Here is a 22252-nt window from a genome sequence, read left to right on the forward strand (position 1 = left end):
TTTGACTAATCACACATTATTTTTATCATCACATGACATTTTTAATGCGCATATTCTGGAATTTGTTATTTTTTTCTTATTGAATCAAAAGCTTATCCTACTCAGTTATGAGTATAATTTTTTAATGTGCATTTACAAAATGTATGTGCATCATGACGTTATCATCAACCAATTTGTTATGCGCATATCCAAAAAGCGCATAAAAATAGGTGAATGGAAACATAGCTAATGATACTCTTCAAAATAACAGATCCTCTATGATCAAGCACAGCATGACAAAGCATTGTTTTTTTCTCCAGTTTGCTCATTTTGAAAATTGTGATATGTCGCTTAATTAGCACTAATGCACCGAAAGTGATCAATTACTTCACGTTTGGTTTGAAAACATCATTCATCTGCAATATTCTTACATTTAAATCATCATACTTAGTGTGAAATGGCCTTCAGAAAGCGTAACATACTACTTTGAAAGATGTAAAGTGCCGTCCTTACTGTTGAGCCCTGATACATGTTTTCTGCACCTGGAGATATCTTCAAATAGCAAGAGCCTATACTGTCTCTGCAGGCTGCACACTAGTAACCATCTCTGAAGATTCCAGCATTTCTGTCCTAATGACTGATAGCCATGGTTTAATAATTACAGCATGATGCAAAAAAAACTGCAAAACAATAATCAGAAAAAAATGAATCAGGCTGACTAGTTTAAAAAAAGACAATGACAGATGTTGTAGCAGTTCTGCTTACTGAAGCACTTTAGTTCAGGTCTCTATGGGTCAGTTTGTCACTGTTTACTGGAATCAGTGGTTGTATCCACCTCTTAAACGTTTTAATATATATATATTTAAACACATTTGATCAATTTCTTATAAAATAGCTATGAATTAAAAAAGAAAAACAATGATGATTTCCATGACGTTCACGCAAACTCTCACACCAGGATAACAGTATTGTGCATCAAAAACAATACACAGATCCGAGCTTGATAAAGAGTCTCTTGGGGTCAGGTGACCAAATTTCATTATAGGATCTCACATAGAATAAGCCAACTGAAAAGATGGCCCAATCTTCCAGAACAGACTCAACTGCTCTATCCTGGCATTTGCCATCTAAAAGGTCAAGATGGGGTTGATCCACACGGGATGGCCTTTCAAACAGCGACTGGTTTCAAAACATCACAGAGGAGGATGAGACGAAGTGCGCCATGGATCAAGATTCTGGGAGGTTAATCATGGCAAGACGTGTTGCGGATCCATCCCAATGCTCTTTAATCACGGGGTCCTACAGAGCCACATTGAACTCTGTGATCAAGAAGTCAATGTAGTCCTTCTCTTTGGTTTTAAAGGCCTCGGCGATGAGACGTGCCGCTTCCCGATGCTCCTTTCCTCTGAGGGACACTCCATTCACCTCTAGGATTACCTGACCCACCTTTAGCTGTCCACAGTTGTGAGCTGAACCGCCTCTCTGTGGAAAACAGATTTAGAGAAAATATTAAAGTAATAAAGAAGAAATCGTAACAAAACACCCGAAGGAGGTGTTTATAAGACTCTTGTCACATCTTTACAATCATGATGAATGAAGGAGATTTTTACGCATGCTTATGACAACTGCCATAAAGTGTCATTTACTTTTTCATTATAAATGCAAAGATGAGAATGTTTGAAATGATGACAACTTGACATCACTGAATCAATCATAACCTGTCTTTGTTATGACAACTGGGCATTAGCAAGACAACCTGACTTGTCATAAATCTGTCATAAACATAATCGTCTTGAAGCATTATAAGTGTGGCTTGAATGTCACTTTTACAGTGGAACAAAATGCATTTGTCTTTAAAAATTCTCATAAAATGTGTAATTAATCTGTCAAATAATTTTATAACAGCGTCATCAATATGACATTTAATGGTATTTTGTTGACAAATTCATTTTGTTATACTGTAATTGAGGTTAAGAAAAATATTAATAATGCTGTTATTGCAACAGTAGGACGCTGGGTGACAACGTAGTTGAGGATCCAAACGCAGTTTCTTTGATAGCTTAATCAGGCAGGCAATGGTCAAACAGGAACAAACAGATACACAAGAGAATCTAAAATCGTAGTTGTGGTCACAGACAAAATGGTTAAAACAGCCAGCAAAACAACATACATGAGAAAACAAGGCAAAGGTTAAAAGCACGGCAAGACTAGACAAGAGAATTTTTAGGAATGTTAGAACAAACAAACACAACTCAGCAACGAGTGCATTGAGAGGTAAATATATAGGCCAGATAATCAGTCCATGATGAGTTACCAGCTTTGTGTGTACTGGAACAGGAACTGGTGTGTGTGTGTGAAGTGTATAATGGGATTTGAAGTCCAGTTCCATGACAGATTTGTAGTTCTCCAGTGATCTGCAACTGCTGGATCGTTGGTGATTGTGACAGTTATTCATGACACATTTATAATGGCCTCTTAGCAATCATGTTTATGACAGATTTATGACTTATTAACAATTTATCATGACAAAGAATGACAGGCCATAATATTTTTTTATGTCATGTTGTCATGACAAAGACATCTCAAATAATGTCACCTTTGCATTTAAAATAAGTAGTGTAAAAAAATACATTAGTATTACACTCAGTATTAAGTTGAAAATTCTTCCTAGAATAAAAACTGACAAATTGTTTTCATGTTTAAATCAGACTGGCTACAGTACTTTCACACAGAAGTAGAATACATCAGAGTGGTTTTGGTGCTAAAGGTAGTTAACATTTACACATTGCTAAGTATTTAGAACATATGTTTGTTATAAATCAATAGTAAATGTATGTTTAAGTAAAAACGATCTGAAAATCAGCCTGGAATGGACGATAAATACAGTTACATACACGTGCATGGTTTTAGAGGATTTTTTAATCTGCCTCTGAACAGAGTCATATTCCCAATAGGTAAAATCCAAATTTACATTGAACACGTGCCATTCGTTTAAATTCAACAGGGAAATCAGAGAAGGATGTAATCAACTAAGTTGAAAATGAAAAGGTATCAATTCATCACTGAGTGGTCCCAAGTGGAGATCTGATTGATAGTTTGCTGAAAACCCAGTTTTAATCACATTAGAGTTTTGGGATATTGTTCAGCTCTGAAATTGACTTGTTAATTTAGCAAGATAACGTTATGTAAAAGCTGAAATGGATACTAAGCATATTTTTCATACTGTAGAGTTAGACTGCTCTCTCCACTTCAGTCTGGTCAGGAAGAATCCTTGAGTCCTGAGTCCTTTAAGCTTGTTTGAAGCCTACAGAACCTAAAGGAACCTCCAGAAAGTTTGACACCCAGGGATTTATGCAGTTTTTGTTATTTAATTATTTTGAATTAACTGAAACAAAGCTGAATATATTCTGTGAAAAAAACACAACCTTAATAATCTTAAATTGGCAACTAAGCTGACTGATATTCAGTAAAATAAGCTTAAACTGAGGTAGGGTTGTTAGAAGTAACCAAATGGAAATCATTTTCACTTGGTTTAACCCAATATACTAAAATAACTAAAACTAAAATGGAAAAAATGTGGCTTTCGCAGATATTAGTAGTCTATCAGTAACAGCAGATGTCACCCCCAGAATTTACAATTTATGACTTCTCAGAATCCAGAATCCCAATTAAACCCCTTTAATCTTGAAACTACAGATCATGAGTCAGCTTGCTGGAGAGCCTGACAGCACTTATGCAATAGGATGCATTTACTAATGGAGGCTAAAATGCAAGAGTCACCCACTTAGATCTCCGCAGAACCCCGTCTTCTTTCATTCAGCGGCTGAAAATGATCGAAAACAAAAGCACTCCACATTATCTAATCCATGGCCGCTTTTGTTGTTGGATTTTCATTATGACGCTGATGAACCGACCGCAGCCAGGGAATTAAAAGCCACTCATGCCTGTCCATTTCTCTGGTCGCACTTTCTCTGTCTCACAATCACTTTCATTTGCTTTCTTTCTTTCCAGCTTACTCTCAGCATCTCTGTTTGGGCTCGGTCTCTCCTGTTCTCCTGCTTTGGCTCTTTTAGTCTTTTATTCAGAAGCTGCTGATTTGCTGGTAAATCAATGCTAATCAGCAACACTGTTATTTTAGTTTTGTCTTTTACAGTCGAAGCTTAGAAAGCACACCATTTCTTCTCTAGAGCGGGCAGACACAGAAACACAGAGAGCCTTTCATATAGCATCAATTGTACGGACATTTCTATTGCCTGTTTGGTAACACTTTCTATGAAACCTGTATTTAAAATGTATTGTTAAAGGGGTCGTATTATGCTTTTACACTTTTTGTATATTTGTAATTATTATAATGTAATGTAACTGATGTAGGTGGCCTCACAGCAAGAAAGTTGATGGTTCGAGTCCCGGCTGCATGGGCCAGTTGGCATTTCTGTGTGGAGTTTGCATGGGTTTCCTCTGGGTGCTTTAGTTTCCCCTACAGTCCAAAGACTAAACACTACTTGACAAAAGTCTTTTCGCCTATTCAAGTTTTATCAACAACAAATAATAACTTGACTTCTAGTTGATCATTTGGTATCAGAAGTGGCTTATATGAAAGGCAAAGACCTCTAGATTACGCTTATTTTACCAAAATAAATATGATCATGCCTTGATTTAATTATTTAATTAGTACAGTAAGGTTTGACTTTGCTTAGACAAAAGTCTTGTCACTAGAAATAATGTTCAGTATGGAACATAAGATCATGGTGCAGTGGGAATAGAATTAATATTGTTTATGACTTCCATGGGATTGGACAACTGCATTCATACATCTCTGCAATGACTCAAATAACTTATTAATAAAGTCATCTGGAACAGCAAAGAAAGGGTTCTTGCAGGACTGCAGGATTGCAAGAGTTCATCAATATTCTTTGGATCCATCTCCAAAGCCTCCTTCATCTTACCCCAGACCTCCTCAATAATGTTTATGTCTGGTGACTGGGCTGGCCAATCCTAAAGCACCTCGACCTACTTTACTTTCAGGAACTTAGATGTGGAGTCTGAATGTGTGTGAATAGGTGTGTGAATATGAGAGTTTATAAGTGTTTGCAAGTACTGGGTTGCAGCTAGAAGAGTATCTTCTGCATAAAACATTTAGTGGAATAGTTGGCGGTTCATTCCGCAGTGGCAAACCCTGATAAGTAATAAACTGAGCTGAAGGAAATTTATTGAATGAATGTACAGAAACTGCTGTTATAAATGTTTTTCAGATGTTATTATATTTTGGTGATTTGGCAATTATCATGCTTTACAATGCATTAAAATACCCAAATAATGCATTATAAATACAAAGCTCATAGAAAGTGTCACAGCCTGTTCAGTATAACATCAACAGCTGCCCACAACTGGAGGTCTACATCGTGTACTGTTGTTCTTCAGCACTCATTTAATTCACCAAGGCTGTCGGTGCACTTATAGACCTTTATGTGGCTGACGGCAGGGAGCTCATGATTGGGACTCATTTTATGTCTGTCATTGTCTCAGGCTGCCGTTTCAGACCTGACAAAGGGGTTTGAAATTGTATAATCACCTGTTAAACCTGGCAGTCGCCCAATATGAAAACCACAGGGTACTACTGTGATTCATACTTCGATTCGGTATTGTCTGATGAACTACAACAGGAGAAAATGTGTAGCCTGTCCATATAAAAAGACATTTGCTGTTGAGTTTGCTGTTGCTAAGTGCAATTATAATGTTGCTATGCAATTGCTCTGTGGCAGGTGGTTGCTTACGAACCCTGGTCAAAAGATCCCTAAATATGACTCCAGTTGCTCTCAATTTGCCTTCTTCCAGGTTACAATCAAATCACTTCTGATTTTCAAAAGTCCTAGAAAACATCTCTTCAGTTTTACGGAGCAAAAAATAAATAAATTAATTAATTAAAAAAATAAGCACGGTCCCTTAATGAGAGCTCCGCTCAGCGCAAACTCTCCCGGCTAAACGCAGATTGCGAGGGCTCAAACGGAGAAGTGGTCGTAATGTCGAGCAAAAAAAAAAAGAAAAAGACAGCTGTGAAACATAACCAGCTTTGTCTTTTTGTAGGAAATTCACTTTAGATCTTTTTATTGTAAGAGGTTTTTGAGTTATTGCTGTCTATCGTACTGGTTTTGATTCACCACAATGTAAATATAGCTGCAGCTATGTGACGTTGCGCGACCCACCTTTGTTCACTGTGCGACCCACTAGTGGGTCGCGACCCACAGTTTGAAAACCCATGACGTAGAGTGTTGTTAGGACACAGGGTTACAATGTAACCTGCTCATCTAATGTTTATGTTCTAAATCTTTATATTATGTGCTAATTACACATAATCTGCATCGCAGATTTCAGAGTCTGTTACATTCCACCAGAGGTCGCATTTCGGTCACAGACACATGCTTTGAGAGCCTTCCTGACTGAATCAATGAAATACGTGGTTTTCCAACAAGACAACTCGGGGTGCTGAAATATAATTGGCTAAAGTGGCAATAGGTGGGTTAAAAAAACCAAAACAAAGACAGCCATTCCAGCACGTAACTCATGTTTTCCAGGCAAAATATCTGACTTAAGCATTGTTTTTCAGACAAACAAAAATGTTCACTTAGAATGTTTCTATCTGCAAACATTTTATGGTATTTTTATAACTTAGAAGATTCAAAAACTTACATACAGCACCTTTAAGTGAACACTTCATCCATGCAAGTTAAACCACTAATAAAAAAGGTTGTTTTGGTAATTTAAATTTGGCATTTAAAGTCTGATTATTTTCTTCTGCGCTTGGAGTTGTGGTCTTTCTCTGTTGACGTCATTTTGACAGCTTTAGCCACAACATTCTTAACCACACCTCCCTTATAGCCACGCCCCTACTCAGTATTCCGTGTCAATTGGAAGTACATCAGCATACTTAAAAACTCTTATAGTATTAATAAATAAGCAGTGACATCTATCTACGAAAATCAGTATCACAGTATATTCTAAAACTAAAGACATTTCAAAACATTCACACTCACCTGAATAGTAACGATGCGTGGGAGGGGCTGACGTGTGTTTGCCCCGCCTTCTATCGCGATGCCCAGTGTACTGGCGCTTTTGGCCACTCTCACTAAAGTGGACATCGGCTCCAACAGACCTGGCTGTGGGTAGATTCACAGACCGATTAGAGACAGAATAGGGAAGATGAAGGGAGATAGAAGAGAGACAGGAAAGCAGCAAATCAAAAGAGAGAATGAAAGAGAACAGAGATAGAAAGCAAAGACACATTTGGGCTTTGATGACAGATATTACTTTGGCAAAAATAGGGCCAAAGGAAGTGACTTCTGCCCAACCACTGTGCCCTCAGATAGCACTATTCGCTCCCCAACATAGGAAAGCTGGGCGTATAGCTAAAGGACGGCCAAAAGGAAGAAGGACAGGTCTTGATTCAGCACACTGAGATTGGTTTTTCAGAGAGCTGTTGGATCACTGATATGAGATGAGATGAAGTGGATGAGTCAACAAAGATAAAACAGCGAAGGAAAAAAAAAGAAGGAAATGAAATGTATATAACAAAAAGAAACAAAGTGAAAATTAATTGTTAAAAGTCAAGCACTCTCAGTCACAGGAAACAGATTTATGCGAGCGCTCTCTTCTCTTTCACTCTCATTCACACTTTTAATACCACCTCTCTGTCATTAACTCACACACATCCATCTCTCTCTCTCTTTTTCGGTCTCACCGGTTTGGCAGACGTTTCTCCTCCTCCATGCCCATCCCGAGGGGCTCTGGTGCGAGCGGGACGTGGGCTAGTATCCTTACTGAGACGTCCTGATTCAGGTATGTCCACACCACTGTCCTCGCTGAGTGTCTGGCCACTGTCTGAGAGCTGTGATAACGTTCCTCCTATGAGAAGATAATGATGATAAGTATGTTTACATGCCATTAGAATGGATCTACTGAAAGTATTTGTGTAAACGCGCTACAGTCTCTATCTGTTTGTTGAAGTAAACATGACTGATAATGGGATATTTAAAGGATGAAATATACTTTGAGCATCTCTTTTGTCTTTTATCTACAGTTATAATTGCATTACCCAGACACACAGCAGAGTTTCTGCAGGTTTCACCAAGTAAAGTTTAAGACTTAAGCCCCGGTCAGATCACACGATTTTTATTGTCCGTTACGAAAGTCACGGTCAGATTATGCGATTTTTTTTTCTTGATAAAATCTTCACTTGTTGTGGGTAACAAATGTGCCAGAGTACACGTTCCTTCATGATCAGTCATCCTGTGATATCTACGAAGAGCATAATTTCCCAAAGCAGTTACAAGTGTTTATATAACGATATTTCTACATTTTAAAAAAACTTATTTTAATCTCAATAAACACTGATACTTGCAGACAACGAATAACAACTTTTAAAATATTGAGATATTTTCTAAATATATTTTTTCCTGCCATGGGTTTCTTATTAACCACACCCTTGCCTGAGTTTGCCGCGAGTGAGACGGAGAAAATGAAAGCACATCAGCACAGAGGATAATCATATGCTCAAGACATTATCTTTAAATTAATGACATATTAAAAAAAAAAAAATGCACATATATAGCTGAGATTTGTGATACAATCACAGTGAAGCATAAACCCTTATTTTCCTCAGAGCGAAACAAATCATCCACTTGTATAGTTGAGTAGTGGAGAGGCACAAACAAAAATATAATTGGTATATTTTTCTTGGACAAAAATATCTTCTTGAAATTAATTTCGTTTGCTATAATTTTTATCTTAATTTTAATGTATTTTTTGTTGGTTAGTTATCTACAAGCAAGAATAACGAATAACATCTATGTGATGCGCTTAAAAAAAAAATCCGCTACTATATATGCGCCAAAACACAAATTTCCAAGAGATTGTGTTGGTTTGTTAAATAAAATATTAATCCAGCCTAAATAAAATTGAAGTGACATATTCAGTTTCAGAGAAGCCTTTATTAAACTGTTCTCACTATTAATGACACATTTGAATAAGCTGGAAATTCTTTTGCAATGTATTCGCAGCACAGAACATGTTCTCAGATTACCTCAGAAGAACAAACAATAAACAGCTTAAAACACATTAATGTTTTAAAAAAGGTAGTTAAAGTTTGCATAACCAATCATCTTATCCACACGAGACCCACCCATGGTAAATTTTTATTTGGCTCGCCATCCCATCTGAGAAGAGAGGAAGAATAATGGGGATGGTTTAGAGATTGTCATTTCAAATCTAATGTAACATTTTGTTTGTTTTATTGTTAAAAAGTAACTGAGATTAAATGTTTCAATTAAATTTGGTTTGTTTAGTTTAAATGTGCATACTGTCACCTGATGAATAGAGGACAATGAAACTGTGGTTGAGCAAGTCAAAGGCAAAAGCAGATTCAGCATTATTCAGCATTACACTGTTCACTGCTATACTTTTATTACAATAAGTTATAATTTCAAAAGTAATAAAGGATTAACTATTAGGATTTAGCGTATTTTATTTTTTAAAATTTTTGTTTAATATTCCGAAATAGGTTGAGAAATGACATATGACAAATTGAATGCAATGTTTGGTATATTCACTTTCGGCGCACGGCTCATAATGATATTTGGTTTTTGGCCCTTTATACAAAAACGTTTGGGCAGCCCTGTTTTAGATGAATTGTTGGTTGTAAATTGGGTAGCAGTGGTGCAGTAGGTAGTGCTATTGCCTCACAGCAAGAAGGCCGCTGGGTCGCTGGTTCGATCCTCGCCTCAGTTGGCATTTCTGTGTGGAGTTTGCATTTTCTCCCTGCGTACAGGTGAATTGGGTAGGCTAAACTGTCCGTAGTGTATAAGTGTGTGTGAATGAGTGTTTGTGGATGTTTCCCAGAGATGGGTTGCGGCTGGAAGGGCATCCGCTGTGTAAAAACGTGTTGGAATAGTTGGCGGTTCATTCTGCTGTGGCGACGCCAGATTAATAAAGGGACAAAGTCACAAAAAAATGAATGAATTAAACGATTGGGTAGATTTACATGGACAAAGGAAAATTAAGATCTGTGGAAAGATATTTAAAATCTTATTTCAGTAAATTTAAGATTAAAAACATAAAAATTTAGTTTTTTTTAAATGTAAGACATTGTAAGACTTTTTAAGGGCCAGTGGACACCCTGAATTACAAAAAAAAAAAAGGCTTAAAGGGATAGTTCACCCAAAATTTGATTTTCATTTTTCTTTTGAACATAAAAAAGGGTGCTTTTTATGTTGGAAAGAAACAGGCATTCCCTTTCATAAAATGTTTTTTCCCCCTATAATGACTTCTGATTTCCAACAATCATGTTCAACAGAAGAAGAAGAAAAAAAAACATTTTAATTTTTTTTAGGTGAACTATACAAAACCTTTAAAGATCTCAGATGCATCTGCAAAGTTTAAGCTTAAAATATCTCTAAATATTATTATATTGTGCTGTGAATGCCCTATTTGTTTTTTGTGTATGGGTTTTTCAAATGCAAATGAGCTGCTATTTCCCTTACCCCTTCCAGAAGAGGGCGGGCTTTTACAGCTTGTGCCTCAGTTAAGCTGCGGTCACACTAAAGTTTGAGCTTGCAAAATTTTGTAGTATGGCGCTGCGAAAAGGGGCGGGATTAAACAAGATGATTAGACATTAAAAAAAGCGAGTGATTGGTCTATATTTTAAATTTCTGTCCAGAGAGGTCATGTTTTGATCCTCGATTGGTCTCACATAGTCAACTGATGCGATTTTACAAGTTAGAGTTCTTTAAGCTTGAACTTTGTAACGCAGCGAACTGCGAAACTTGACACACGAGCTTGCATTTCCGGTCTGACGCATTCGTGTGCGTATAAATGGAAGTCTATGGGTGGAAAAGTCTAGTGTGATCGCAGCTTTAATCAACACTATAGGTCTTAAACCCAATTCCTGGAGGGCTGCATCTCTACATAGTTTTGATCCAACCCTTATTAAACACACCAGATCCAACTAATTAAGGTGTTCAAGACTCATCAAAACTGTGCAGAGCTACAGCCCTTCAAGAATTGAGTTTAAGACCTATGCTCAACACCAAACAAAACATATTCTGTCAGTTTAAACTTTCGATTTATAGATTTCTGAACATAAAGATATGAAGTGTGCACACAGAAATTCTCTGTTTTCAGAAAACTATTATTTGAGTATTAAACTTGATGACAACAAACAAGTTCAGAGAATGGTGGTTATACTTGTAAATGCAAACAGTTCTGCCAGAACTCAGATATACATCAGTATATTAGATATATAAAATGAGTTATTTTAGACAAAGACTTAACACAATACTAACAACTCAGCCAATCCCCTCTGGTTGGGAATTATTTAAATGTGAATTATTTTGACGTGTATTCTCTGAGGATAACACATTTGCACAAGTTCTGAAACAGCGTTTACTGCTATGGATATATTGAGTCTACTCCCTTTAGAGTAGACTTTGTGCTTTCTATCTTTGCAGATGTTTTTCATGCTCAAAGCAGCAACATTATGCACTAAAGAATTGAAAGTGTTAGAATGGCCCCTTTAAAGCTGGAATACCCTACACTTTTGGCCAGATTTGCAGTCTGGAGAAGTCAGCTCTAGTTGCTGAAATTCGTTACCTGTCTGGAGATTGTGGTCAGTGGAAGTTGACAGATTTCACTGCAAATTATGCATGATGGACCCAGACTTCTTTTTTTTAGCTTCAGGCTATGATATAATCTAGTCTGAGGTTTGATATGTTGGGCTGATTTTAGTACTTTTAATGTTTTAATTTGTCATATGCTTCCTAGCAGCGAAGCTCAAGAGTTGTTGAGTTTGTTTTGAGCCAATTTTACCTGACATATTGTGCGTGGTATATTTTACATAGTGTTGTGTAGCATATTCCAGCTTTGTATGAGTTACAGTTGGACTGTGTAAAGACAATTAGACAAATTTTAGTTCCTTTTTTATACAAACAAAAATAGTAAGTAAAGTCTAAAGCACTTTAGTATATTTTTTAAAGACAAATTGGTGTTTTAGCCAGATGAGTAGAGTTAAACTATATATATATATATATATATATATATATATATATATATATATATATATATATATATATATATATATATATATATATATATATATATATATATATATATTTTTTTTTTTTTTTTTTGCTGCTTACACTTTCAGAAATAAAGTTGCACAAGCTGTCCATATAAGTACCTTAAAGATCCATATTATATAATAATACACAGAGGGGCAGATTTAGTTTTTCTTTTCTTGTTCCTTGGTTTTTCTTTTCTTTTTATTTTTCTTTATCTTATTTTCCTGGATTTTATTTCACTCAATCTTCTTTTCTACATTTTATCCTAATGAACCCTCTACATTTTAAAAGATTAGTTTTCCTAAAATAATTTTTCAACTAAAATATATATTTAAAAAATGTATATAAATTTGACTGCTAGACTGCTCCATGATTGGGCATGGTCAAACGTTTGAGCAGATGTACTAACAATGCTTTATTTTATAATATTACTATTACAAAAAATATATCAAATTACTATAATAATATTAAATTTTATTGTAAAATAAATAATATGTAATATTTAAATAATTTTTTATATTTAAAATATATTTTTTATATTTTTAATAAGTAATTGGTTTCACCCTTACAATACAAAATATGATAGAAACCAATTTTATATATAGTTCAAAAATATAAGTTATATTTTTTTGACTGCCTTGGACTAATTTTTGCTGTTTATTTGGATGAAACCCTTACCCAAAGAGCGCTAACATTATTTAAGCTACCCCTCAACACTTTTTGTTAGATTTTGGTAAACCATTGTACTCTTTATGCACTAATGCTAAATTTTAGTCCGTGTAAATCCTGTCATTTTTATCAATTCAGGTATTATTTAGTTTTGTGGACTACAACTGTTTTATTAGTTTAACCTTATTTTGTTCAAATTATTGCAAGTTGCTTTGGACAAACACATCTGGTAAAAGACTAAATGCACCAATACAGCTTTAAAAATGTACTCAAGAGAAAGTAAAAGTAAACATTTTTTAAAACTACTTAGTAAATTACGATTTCTGAGAAAAACTACTCAATTACAGTAATTTGAGTTTTTATAATTTGTTACTTTACACTACTGATTATAACTCAGGATCAAATCCTAGAAGTGGTTATGTTATCCTTGGAACCCAAAAAGAAAGTCAATAAATGATTAAATTTCCATATCTGTCTGAGTGATTCATTTAAAAATGAACATTCCCACTTTTTTTGCAGATAACGATTTTTTTCAGCATTGAATGGCTGAAAATAACTAGATGGGATAAAAACCGACAGCTGGTTAATGATTTATTAAACATCCAGCAGCTGCCGCACAATGCATCAGATCTGGCCAATTCTCACCTCGAACCTGTGGCAGCGGCCGGACCTCGTTCACATCGGGCTCTGCGTTGGGCCTGTGCACCTCCACCATCACAAAATGCTGATTGGACGCTGGGGAGGAAGGGGTGGGTTTATCCGGGCAAGAGGGTGGAGGCAAAGGTGGAGGCGGAGGAGGAGGCGGACCGGGCGGAGCGGGTACATTCGGTGCAGGTGGAGGAATTGGAGATGAGGACTGAGCAGGCTTCGCTTTATTAGGAGACTGAACTCTTGGGAAAGGTCCGATTGGATGCTGACTCACGACTGAGAGCTGAGATGCCGGGACGTCTATTTTGAGGGTGCCAGGAGGAGACATGAAAGCTTTGGGTGCTTTAGGGTGTTTGGACTCTCTGGTGTGGGAACGAGAAGGAGCGGTGAAGTACAGGCCTGATTGGGAAGAGCTGGAAGAGGGACGTTTGCTAAGCGTGGCTTTTCGACTGGGACGCCGCTGGAGCCCTGGGGGAGGAGGAGGTTTAAAGGAAGGAGGAGAATCTGAGGTGGAATGAACCTCATCCTAGGATGAAAGAGGAGAACGTTAGTGATGCCATTCGTTTTTGTGTTATGAAAGGAGATCAGTAAGAGATTCAGTAAGTTATAACACAGTATTTTCACATACACACCCAAACATATAAAACAGGACAAACACTATTGATTTGAGGACAAGAGCGATCTGCTCATTCAGACCAAAAAAAAAAAACAAAGCCAAAAAATAGGGTATGAACAAACTCATGGTGAGCATAAATCAGATGAATGAAGTGTCAAGAAACAGAAATGTGAATAATTTGTGCCTTTTTAGTATATATAAAACTTTGCTTTCACTTGCACCTGTGGAAGCTCCTGATAGAGCTGATAGCGTTTCATCAGATTTCCAACAGGAAACTCTCTCAGAAAAAGCCCAGTCTCTCCCAGCCATCTCTCTTACAACGAGTGACAGCAGCATCATTGCATCTATTGCTCTGTTTCCTTCAAACAACCATCAGCTGTCTGAGCAGTCAAGCCTTTACTACTGTTTGAGACAGAGCTGGGCAGCATGACAGTGTAAAATGTGTCAAACGGGAGCGATTTTTTGCTATACTGTGCTGTTGTAGATAGTACATTCCCATCAATGTGCAGGCCTGCTTTACTAGCGCTATCTTCACTGATTATTAATGTAGGTTATCTACACATAGCAGCAGCAAGAAATATGAAATAATGTATAAATTAAGATTAGGACTGGTCATTTTGATGCATGTGAAGAATTGTTATTTAGTTTTATAATAAGTTGGCCTTAAGCTTGCAAACCAACATTGCAGATTACCGCATTATTGTGGTCAAAACTGTTTATTAAAGTGTGCATGTTTCACTGTGTAGTCTAAATGTGAAGTTAAGAATTTTGATTTATAATGGCAACATAAATCTCAGTAAGTAAAACAAAAGCTTTAGGTCGAGGTAATAAAATGACTGAAATCAAATTAATTATTTTTTTTTATATATAAAACAAGTAATAAATAAAAACTAAAATCACAAAAATTATACAGCTCATAAAACACTATAATTGCAAGTAAAATTATTGTAAAAAATGTTAAATAAAAATTGAAAAGCAAAATTTAAACATACATTTACAATATTTACTAATTGTGCATGTACTTTTGTATGTGTTTTTAGTATAAGAAGTAATAAATTTAAAATAAATGAGATCTTTTTATATCCCGGATACAACATTAGACTTTTGGACATAATTTTAAATAAATATTACAGCTATACTGTTAACTGAAATTAAAATAAAAATAATCAATTTTTAAATACCATTTGCAAGATAAAGATCTAACAATTATTCAATATATACTCAGCGGCCACTTTATTAGTACTGGGTTAAAGCCCTTTTTGCCTTAACTGTCTTAATCCTTCGTGGCATAGATTCAACAAGGCATTGAAAATATTTCTCAGAGATTTTGGTCCATATTGACATGATGGCATCACGCAGTTACTGCAGATTTGTCGGCTACACATCCATGATGCGAATGTTCCGTTTCACCACATCCCAAAGGTGTTCTATTGGATTGAGTTCTGGTGACTGTGGAGGCCATTTAAGTACAGTGAACTCATTGTCATGTTCAAGAAACCAGTCTGAGATGATTTGCGCTTTACGACATGGCGTGGTATCCTGCTGGAAGTGGCCATCAGAAGATGGGTAAAGAGCTGGACATGGTCAGCAACAATACTCAGGTAGGCTGTGGGGTTGACAAGAAAATATCCCCCACACCACTACATCACCACCCACCTGAACCGTTTATACAAGGCAGGATGGATCTATGTTTTTACGTTGTTGACGCAAAATTCTGACCCCAACATCCGAATGTCGCAGAGGAAATGAAGACTCATCAGACCAGGCAACATTTTTCCAATCTTCTATTGTCAAATTTTAGTGAGCCTATGTGAATTGTAGCCTCGGTTTCCTGTTTTTAGCTAACAGGAATGGCACCCGGTGTGGTCTTCTGCTGCTGTAGCACATCCACCTCAAGGTTGGACAAGTTGAGAGATGCTCCTCTCCATACCTCGGTTGCAATGAGTGGTTATTTGAGTAACTGTGGCCTTTCTATAACGCATTTGCACTCACAGAACCACTAGATATTTTTTAGACCATTTTCTGTAAACCCTAGAGACGGTTGTGCATGAAAACCCCAGTAGATCAGCAGTTTCTGAAATATTTAGACCAGCCCGTCTGGCACCAAGAATCATGCCACATTCAAAGTCACTTAAATTACCTTTCTTCTTTATTCTGATGCTCGGTTTGAACGGCAGCAGGTCGACTTGACCATGTCTACATGCCTAAATGCATTTAGTTGCTGTTATGTGATTGGCTGATTAGAAATTTGCGTTAAGGAGCAGTTGTACCTAATAAAGTGGCTGGTGAGTGTATATCATATGCTGTAATCACAGCTATTTTATAAAATATATATATACTCAGTATAATTAAAATTATTTGTTGTTGCTTATTTTGTAATTTATTCACTTTTTATATGCTTGCTAAACTACAAAAATCCCATTATTTTCACACAAAAATGTCTACTTCCACTTAACATTTGGTCATGGTGCCCAGCCCTGTGTGGAGAGTTTCAATATCTGAATTTCACACAAAAGCCATCATCGCACTGGTCATAGTCTGCCGCTGGTCATTTTCAAGGAGTTCAATTCCAGGCCTCATAATGCCCTCCATTTGGCGGCTCGGCAACACTGCCCTTTTCCTCTCTGTTCTCCCTCTTTTCTCATTCCTGCTCTCCTCGAAACTGATGGCTTACCAGAGAGATGTCTGGCAGGGCATTGCTGTGCTCCAGAGACCCCTGTTCCCCGTTATTCTCCGCCACACCGTCGTTCTGGGAGAGAGAAAACCACAACAACATACAATGAACAAATGAGACGCACAGCTGTGTGTTTATCCACTAAACAAATGCTCACTTCAAATTGCAATTTGTCGAGGACCCATTTCACAGAGGGGCATTGAAACACAGTTGCATTTACAGTCCGACATTTCAATCTCATTTTCCATCCAACAAGCATAAAACCACACAGAGAGCAGGAAAAGCGCTGATGTGATGTGTCTGTATAATATGGCTAAACTGTTAATATGCGTTTATATACCGTTTCCAGCCCATTTTGAGTGACCTTAGGTGTGTTATGATGTTATTTAAACTCACATTTAGCCAATTCCAAGCTAATGTGGACTGTGTGCGTTGAATTAGTTGCTTACTTATGATCCATTGGCAACAATGCTTGATGGAGGGCATGTCTTAAGCTTCGCGCTGCTGCGACCATCATAGTGTCGTTAGTCGATCACATTTAGCTTTGATTGGCTAGCATCTGCATGAGTATATTTGCATAAAGCGATCTGATTGGTTGACACCTGCATTGGCACTTGAAAAGTTTAAAGTTTTTCAACTTTTGCAGTGAGCAACAGACCCAACGTGACTATTGAACTCATTCGAACTCAATTCAGTTCCATTCAAAGTCAATGGGAAGTGTTAACATCGATGCCCCATATGATCAAAGCATTAGGTAACACTTTACTTAAAGGGGTGTTCAAAAGATACCTGTCATGAAACCTTTATAATCATGACACGACACATTATGCATGCTTATGACAAATGTCATTAAGTCCAGTAATGTCATTTGAAATGCATTTTAACTATGTCATTGTTTGAAATGCCTTTGTTATGACAACTTGTCATAACCAAATATCAATCCAGATTCATTGGGAATAATGTTACGTTGATTTTTGGTTGATTTTAGGTTGATTTTAGGTTGTGTTGGAAAGTGACCAAAATCCAACATCTGATAGATGCCATAGTGGGAACGTTTACACAACGTCTAGATGTAACATAATTAGATGTTGATATTTGGTTGATTTTCAGTTGATTTTAGGCTGGATGTTGGACATTGACGTTGCCCTGACGTTGGGTTATGACATCTACCAGATATTTATTTCCAAACAAAATCCAAAGTCCCGGTGACCTTGGGATACAACATCAATATGATGCCTTGTTGATGTCCTGTGCCTGCAGGGTTATATCTTTGAACTTTAATAATAAATCTATTAACAACTAAATCTAATATGCTGCGCTTCCCACTTCCTTTATTCAGCCGCAATGACTTCAGGGACTTCTTGAGTGAGTTTGGCGCTCAAGTCTTCATCAATGCGTTCTCGATATTAAGAACACATCCAGGAACTTTCATGCATCCTCCGTTCTTGTGGTCTTAAGTTTTGGAGCTGAACTTTGGCAGTTGAAGATGACATTACATGAGATTGCGAAGACACAAGTTCGCTGAAGAATGCATATTTAGAAACAGTCAGCGTGTTTTTAAAAATTAACTGTCGAGAAAAGCTTTCGTGGCTGCGTCTACCGCAACCACATGTGTTTTTTTTGGGTTTCGTTTAACCGGGTTTGTGAAACCATCATTTGTTGGACTCAAACCCCGGTCTGCTCTGCTCCATCTCCTAAGTCTGGCGCCGTATGTAGCAGGTACTGAGGAATCCAGTCACACTTGAAAAGTCGAACATTCAGAGGTAAGCAATCAGCGGTGCCGGCACATAGCGTTGGTTTTACACACAAAATGCAGCAATATGTACCCGTGACCACATATTTGTCGGATCTCAAATATGTACACCAGGGTACATTTTCCCAATAAGCCTGTGTTGCCAAATACATAGCAACCTGTTTTTAGCAAACAACCTACTTTTTTCTACTAACGCAGTGATAACAATACAATAGCATCAGATGCAGCATTTTGATTTTATAACAACAGGTTAAACTTTCTGCAGAATTTACAGCACTGACATGCATTAAAAAAATTAAACAAAGAATAGACTTGGGTCTATTGGTGTGTGCGCACCATTGCATGCAAGGTTTTTGTATGTATAACTCAGAGGATATTGGGGGTTCGCGAGTCACTGGCAATGTCATTTTGGGGGCTGAAAAGTTTGAGAACCCCTGCACTATTGTATTGAACTGCTCTAAAAACAGTCGGTTATGGTACCACTGGTGTTTCCACGTGAGCCTGGAATGGCGCAGCTTGATTACAAACTGTTCTCTGACTAGAATTCTAGGCACAGTTAGACAACCATGCTGGATTGGTAGGGTGCAAATTAGCATGAAATCTCCACTCTGTTGTCAGGCTGCCAGTTTCTCCATAGCTGGCTAGGTAAAAGCAAACTTATTTATCTATTTATTTATTTGAAGAACATATCAGAAAAAAGGAGTGTCAAAAACAGAAATATCTGATCATTGTCCATAACACTGTTTACATCACATTACCTTACCAAAGTAACAACTGATGCATTCGTAATTACCCTCTTACAAAATCACAGAAATGCTTTAAAATGTGTATTTTTTTTATTCAAAATTTGACTTAATCTCAGGTGGGACATGAGGACAAGGCACAATATATAATAGCTCCTCCCCTTTATAAAAATCAGCCAACAGTGTTTAGTTTTTACCACAGCTCTGCCACTGATAGTGGTGGAGATCAAGCGCATCAAATTTAAAAGCAAATGAGAAGAGCCTTGAAAGGTCGGCACATGTCAGGGAGCATTTGAAAGCGCTGAAGATTTGCTGAGAAACTGAAGTATGAGGCGATGTCAAAAAAAATAGATCCAATTAGAATGTTTGGTCCCACTTTATATTAAGTGTCCTTAACTAATATGTACTTACACAGGAATTAATAGTTTGTTACAATGTACTTATTGTTTAAATACATGTATTTACTGTGTACTTATGCTTGATTAAATACATGTATGTAACTACATCTGTAATTAACTTTTGTAATTAGATTTGTAAATTCACTGTTGACCATCCCTTACACCTTAACCCACCCTTAAACCTACCCATACCACCAAACCTGTCCATAACCCTACCTCTATCCCAACTCAAAAGCACCACAAGTGTTCTCAAATACATTATAAACAGAGTAAGTACATTGTATTTATTTTTTGATGCAAGTACACAGTAAAGGCCACTTAATATAAAGTGGGACCGAATGTTTGTATCAGGTTTTTGTCTTCTGAATACAAATTTTGTCACTGTTTTAAAACATACAAGCTTACGCATATCCTTAAGATTAACATGGTGATCCTAACATTTTTAAACACTTTATTTTAATTACACAGGACTTTTATTGTATTTTCACAGGCCCAAAATATATACCTACATGACATGCATGTACTGTTTGCATGTAATAGCCACTAGACATAATGTAGAGCAATGTTTGTCTTTGCTCTATTTCATGCTTATATCCATCCATGGTGCAATATATTGAAAGCATAAGAAGTAGTTTTTCCTCCATGGGAATGTATTCTGTAATATATACACATAAGAGGGCTGATTTTGTGATGCTGACGGTTCACTGCATTCAGACTAGTGGCCCACCTCATTAAAGCTTGCCTCAACCAAAACAAAAGCCTCATCAATTCACTTCAGTTGCCTGCTCACAGCTTACAAAGAAGCCACTTGTGGACTCATTTGTTTGATGCTGGATCAGCTAATCTTCCTTTGTATGCGTTTTGGCTGTCATCCTTGCAGCTTTTTTGCTGTGTATTTGGATTTCATAGTTCACATATGACACCTTTGTATTTCATGAAATATTTGAAATGATTTGTTTGTAAGAACATTAAAATAATGAAGCAGAATTACTTAAAAGTTTTAAGCAGTGTATCATGAAAAAGCATCATACCTTACTTACAGTAATATACTAAGTGATTAAAAAAGTTTTATGTCCAGAGGAGAAATGATCTAGCCCAACTCAGCCTGGCTTCTCTCAATTATTTTTTTCCTTCACTTTCGTTAATTGGTGAAGTTTGTTCCTCGCCACTTTCGCCACTGGCTTGCTTGGTTTCAGACTTGTGGAGCTGCGCATCGATGGATTTGCTCTTTAGTGTTTAGACTTTCAGCAGTGACAATTAAACCACACTGAACTGAACTATACTATACTGAACTTCAACTCTGAAAACTGGACTGACAGTTTTAATTTACTACAACTTCTATGTTAGGCTGCTTTGGCACAATCTACTTTGTAAAAGCTCTATAGAGAGTCTATAATTCTATTTTCATCATGATACAGCATAAACAGCATAGTCTGATACATGAACAACTGACTTTGATGAAATGGCTATTTTCATAGATTTATTATTATTATTATTACCTTTTATATATAATTTATTTTTTGTTTTATTGTATGATGAGCTCTGCTGTGACATAAATTTCTCTTTGGGATAAATAAAGTTTAAAAATACAAACAAACAAACAAACAACAAACAAACAAACAAACAAACAAACAAAACCCCACTTAGAGTGATTAGTGAACAAAAAAATGCATCAGACTGTTCTTTTTAAATGATAAAAAATATTATTTAAAGTCAGTAGAATTTTTTAAACTAAAAACAAACACCACAACCTCTCCAGTCTGCTTCATGCAGAAATAACTCACATAAATTATTTGTTTTTGGCAAGTGTAATTCAAATCAAATTAATTATCAAATGGTAAAGAAAAAACATAGAAAATTAATGTGAAATATTATTACAAATTAAAAATGAGTTTCTATCTCAGCATATTTTAATACCTAATACTGTATCTAATATGGTGTCACATAATAATAATAATAATTTCTTACATTTATATATCGCTTATCCTCATCCATTGTGTAGCATCCAACTAGATAATGCCACGGCAGCCATATTGCGCCAGACCGCACACCACACACCAGCTGATTTAAGGAGAGGAGCCATGGGGATGATTAGGAAGGCAGTTGGCAATTTTGGCTAGGATGCCGTTGTTATACCTCTACTCTTTTTTTGAAGAACGTCTTGGGATTTGAACCACCACAGAGAGTCAGGATCTCGGTTTAACGACACATCCGAAAGACGGTGCCCACTGAGCAGTGTCGAATCCCCATCACTATACTGGGGCGTTAGGACCCACCCAGACTGCTGGTTGAGCGCCCTCTGCTGGCCTCACTAACACCACTTTCGGCAGCAACTTAGCTTTCCAATGTGGTCTCCCACCCAGGTACTGACTAAGTGAAACCCTGTTTAGCTCCAGTGGGCGACCATGTGAAAATTGCAGAGAGCTAGCTGCCAGCAATGCTTATTTTATCCATCACTCCTGTCTTCAGTGTCATGTGATCCTTTAGAAATTATTGTAGCATGTTGATTTGCTGCACTATAAAAATGTATGATTTTGAAAAAAGCTCTATTGCTTGCTATTTTAATAAAAAAATGTTTAAAAAATTGTAAGAGCAAATATATATTAATAAAATAATTAAATATTAATAAATAAAACCAAACAATCCATCATAAAAGCAAATCTGT

The 22252-nt window shown here is 36.6% G+C and overlaps 1 protein-coding gene across 4 annotated transcripts in view; it reads right to left on the reverse strand.

Annotated features, from left to right (window-relative positions):
• Positions 1 to 725: 725 nt before the first annotated feature.
• Positions 726 to 22252, reverse strand: part of whrna (whirlin a) — a 193800-nt gene continuing 172273 nt past the window's right edge. For 2 of the 4 annotated variants that reach the window (XM_002665922.8, XM_073935091.1), the window contains exons 9-13: positions 16694 to 16768; positions 13401 to 13929; positions 7715 to 7878; positions 7011 to 7133; positions 726 to 1461 (exon numbers count right to left, since the gene is read on the reverse strand). In XM_002665922.8, coding sequence (XP_002665968.3) covers positions 1279 to 1461; positions 7011 to 7133; positions 7715 to 7878; positions 13401 to 13929; positions 16694 to 16768 — 1074 coding nt within the window. In that variant the 3' untranslated portion in view covers positions 726 to 1278. The remainder of the gene's footprint in view (positions 1462 to 7010; positions 7134 to 7714; positions 7879 to 13400; positions 13930 to 16693; positions 16769 to 22252) is intronic. The other 2 variants (XM_073935094.1, XM_073935093.1) reach the window with 1 other exon arrangement.

The sequence above is a fragment of the Danio rerio genome, chromosome 21 (assembly GCF_049306965.1).
Source record: "Danio rerio strain Tuebingen ecotype United States chromosome 21, GRCz12tu, whole genome shotgun sequence".
NCBI lineage: Eukaryota > Metazoa > Chordata > Actinopteri > Cypriniformes > Danionidae > Danio > Danio rerio.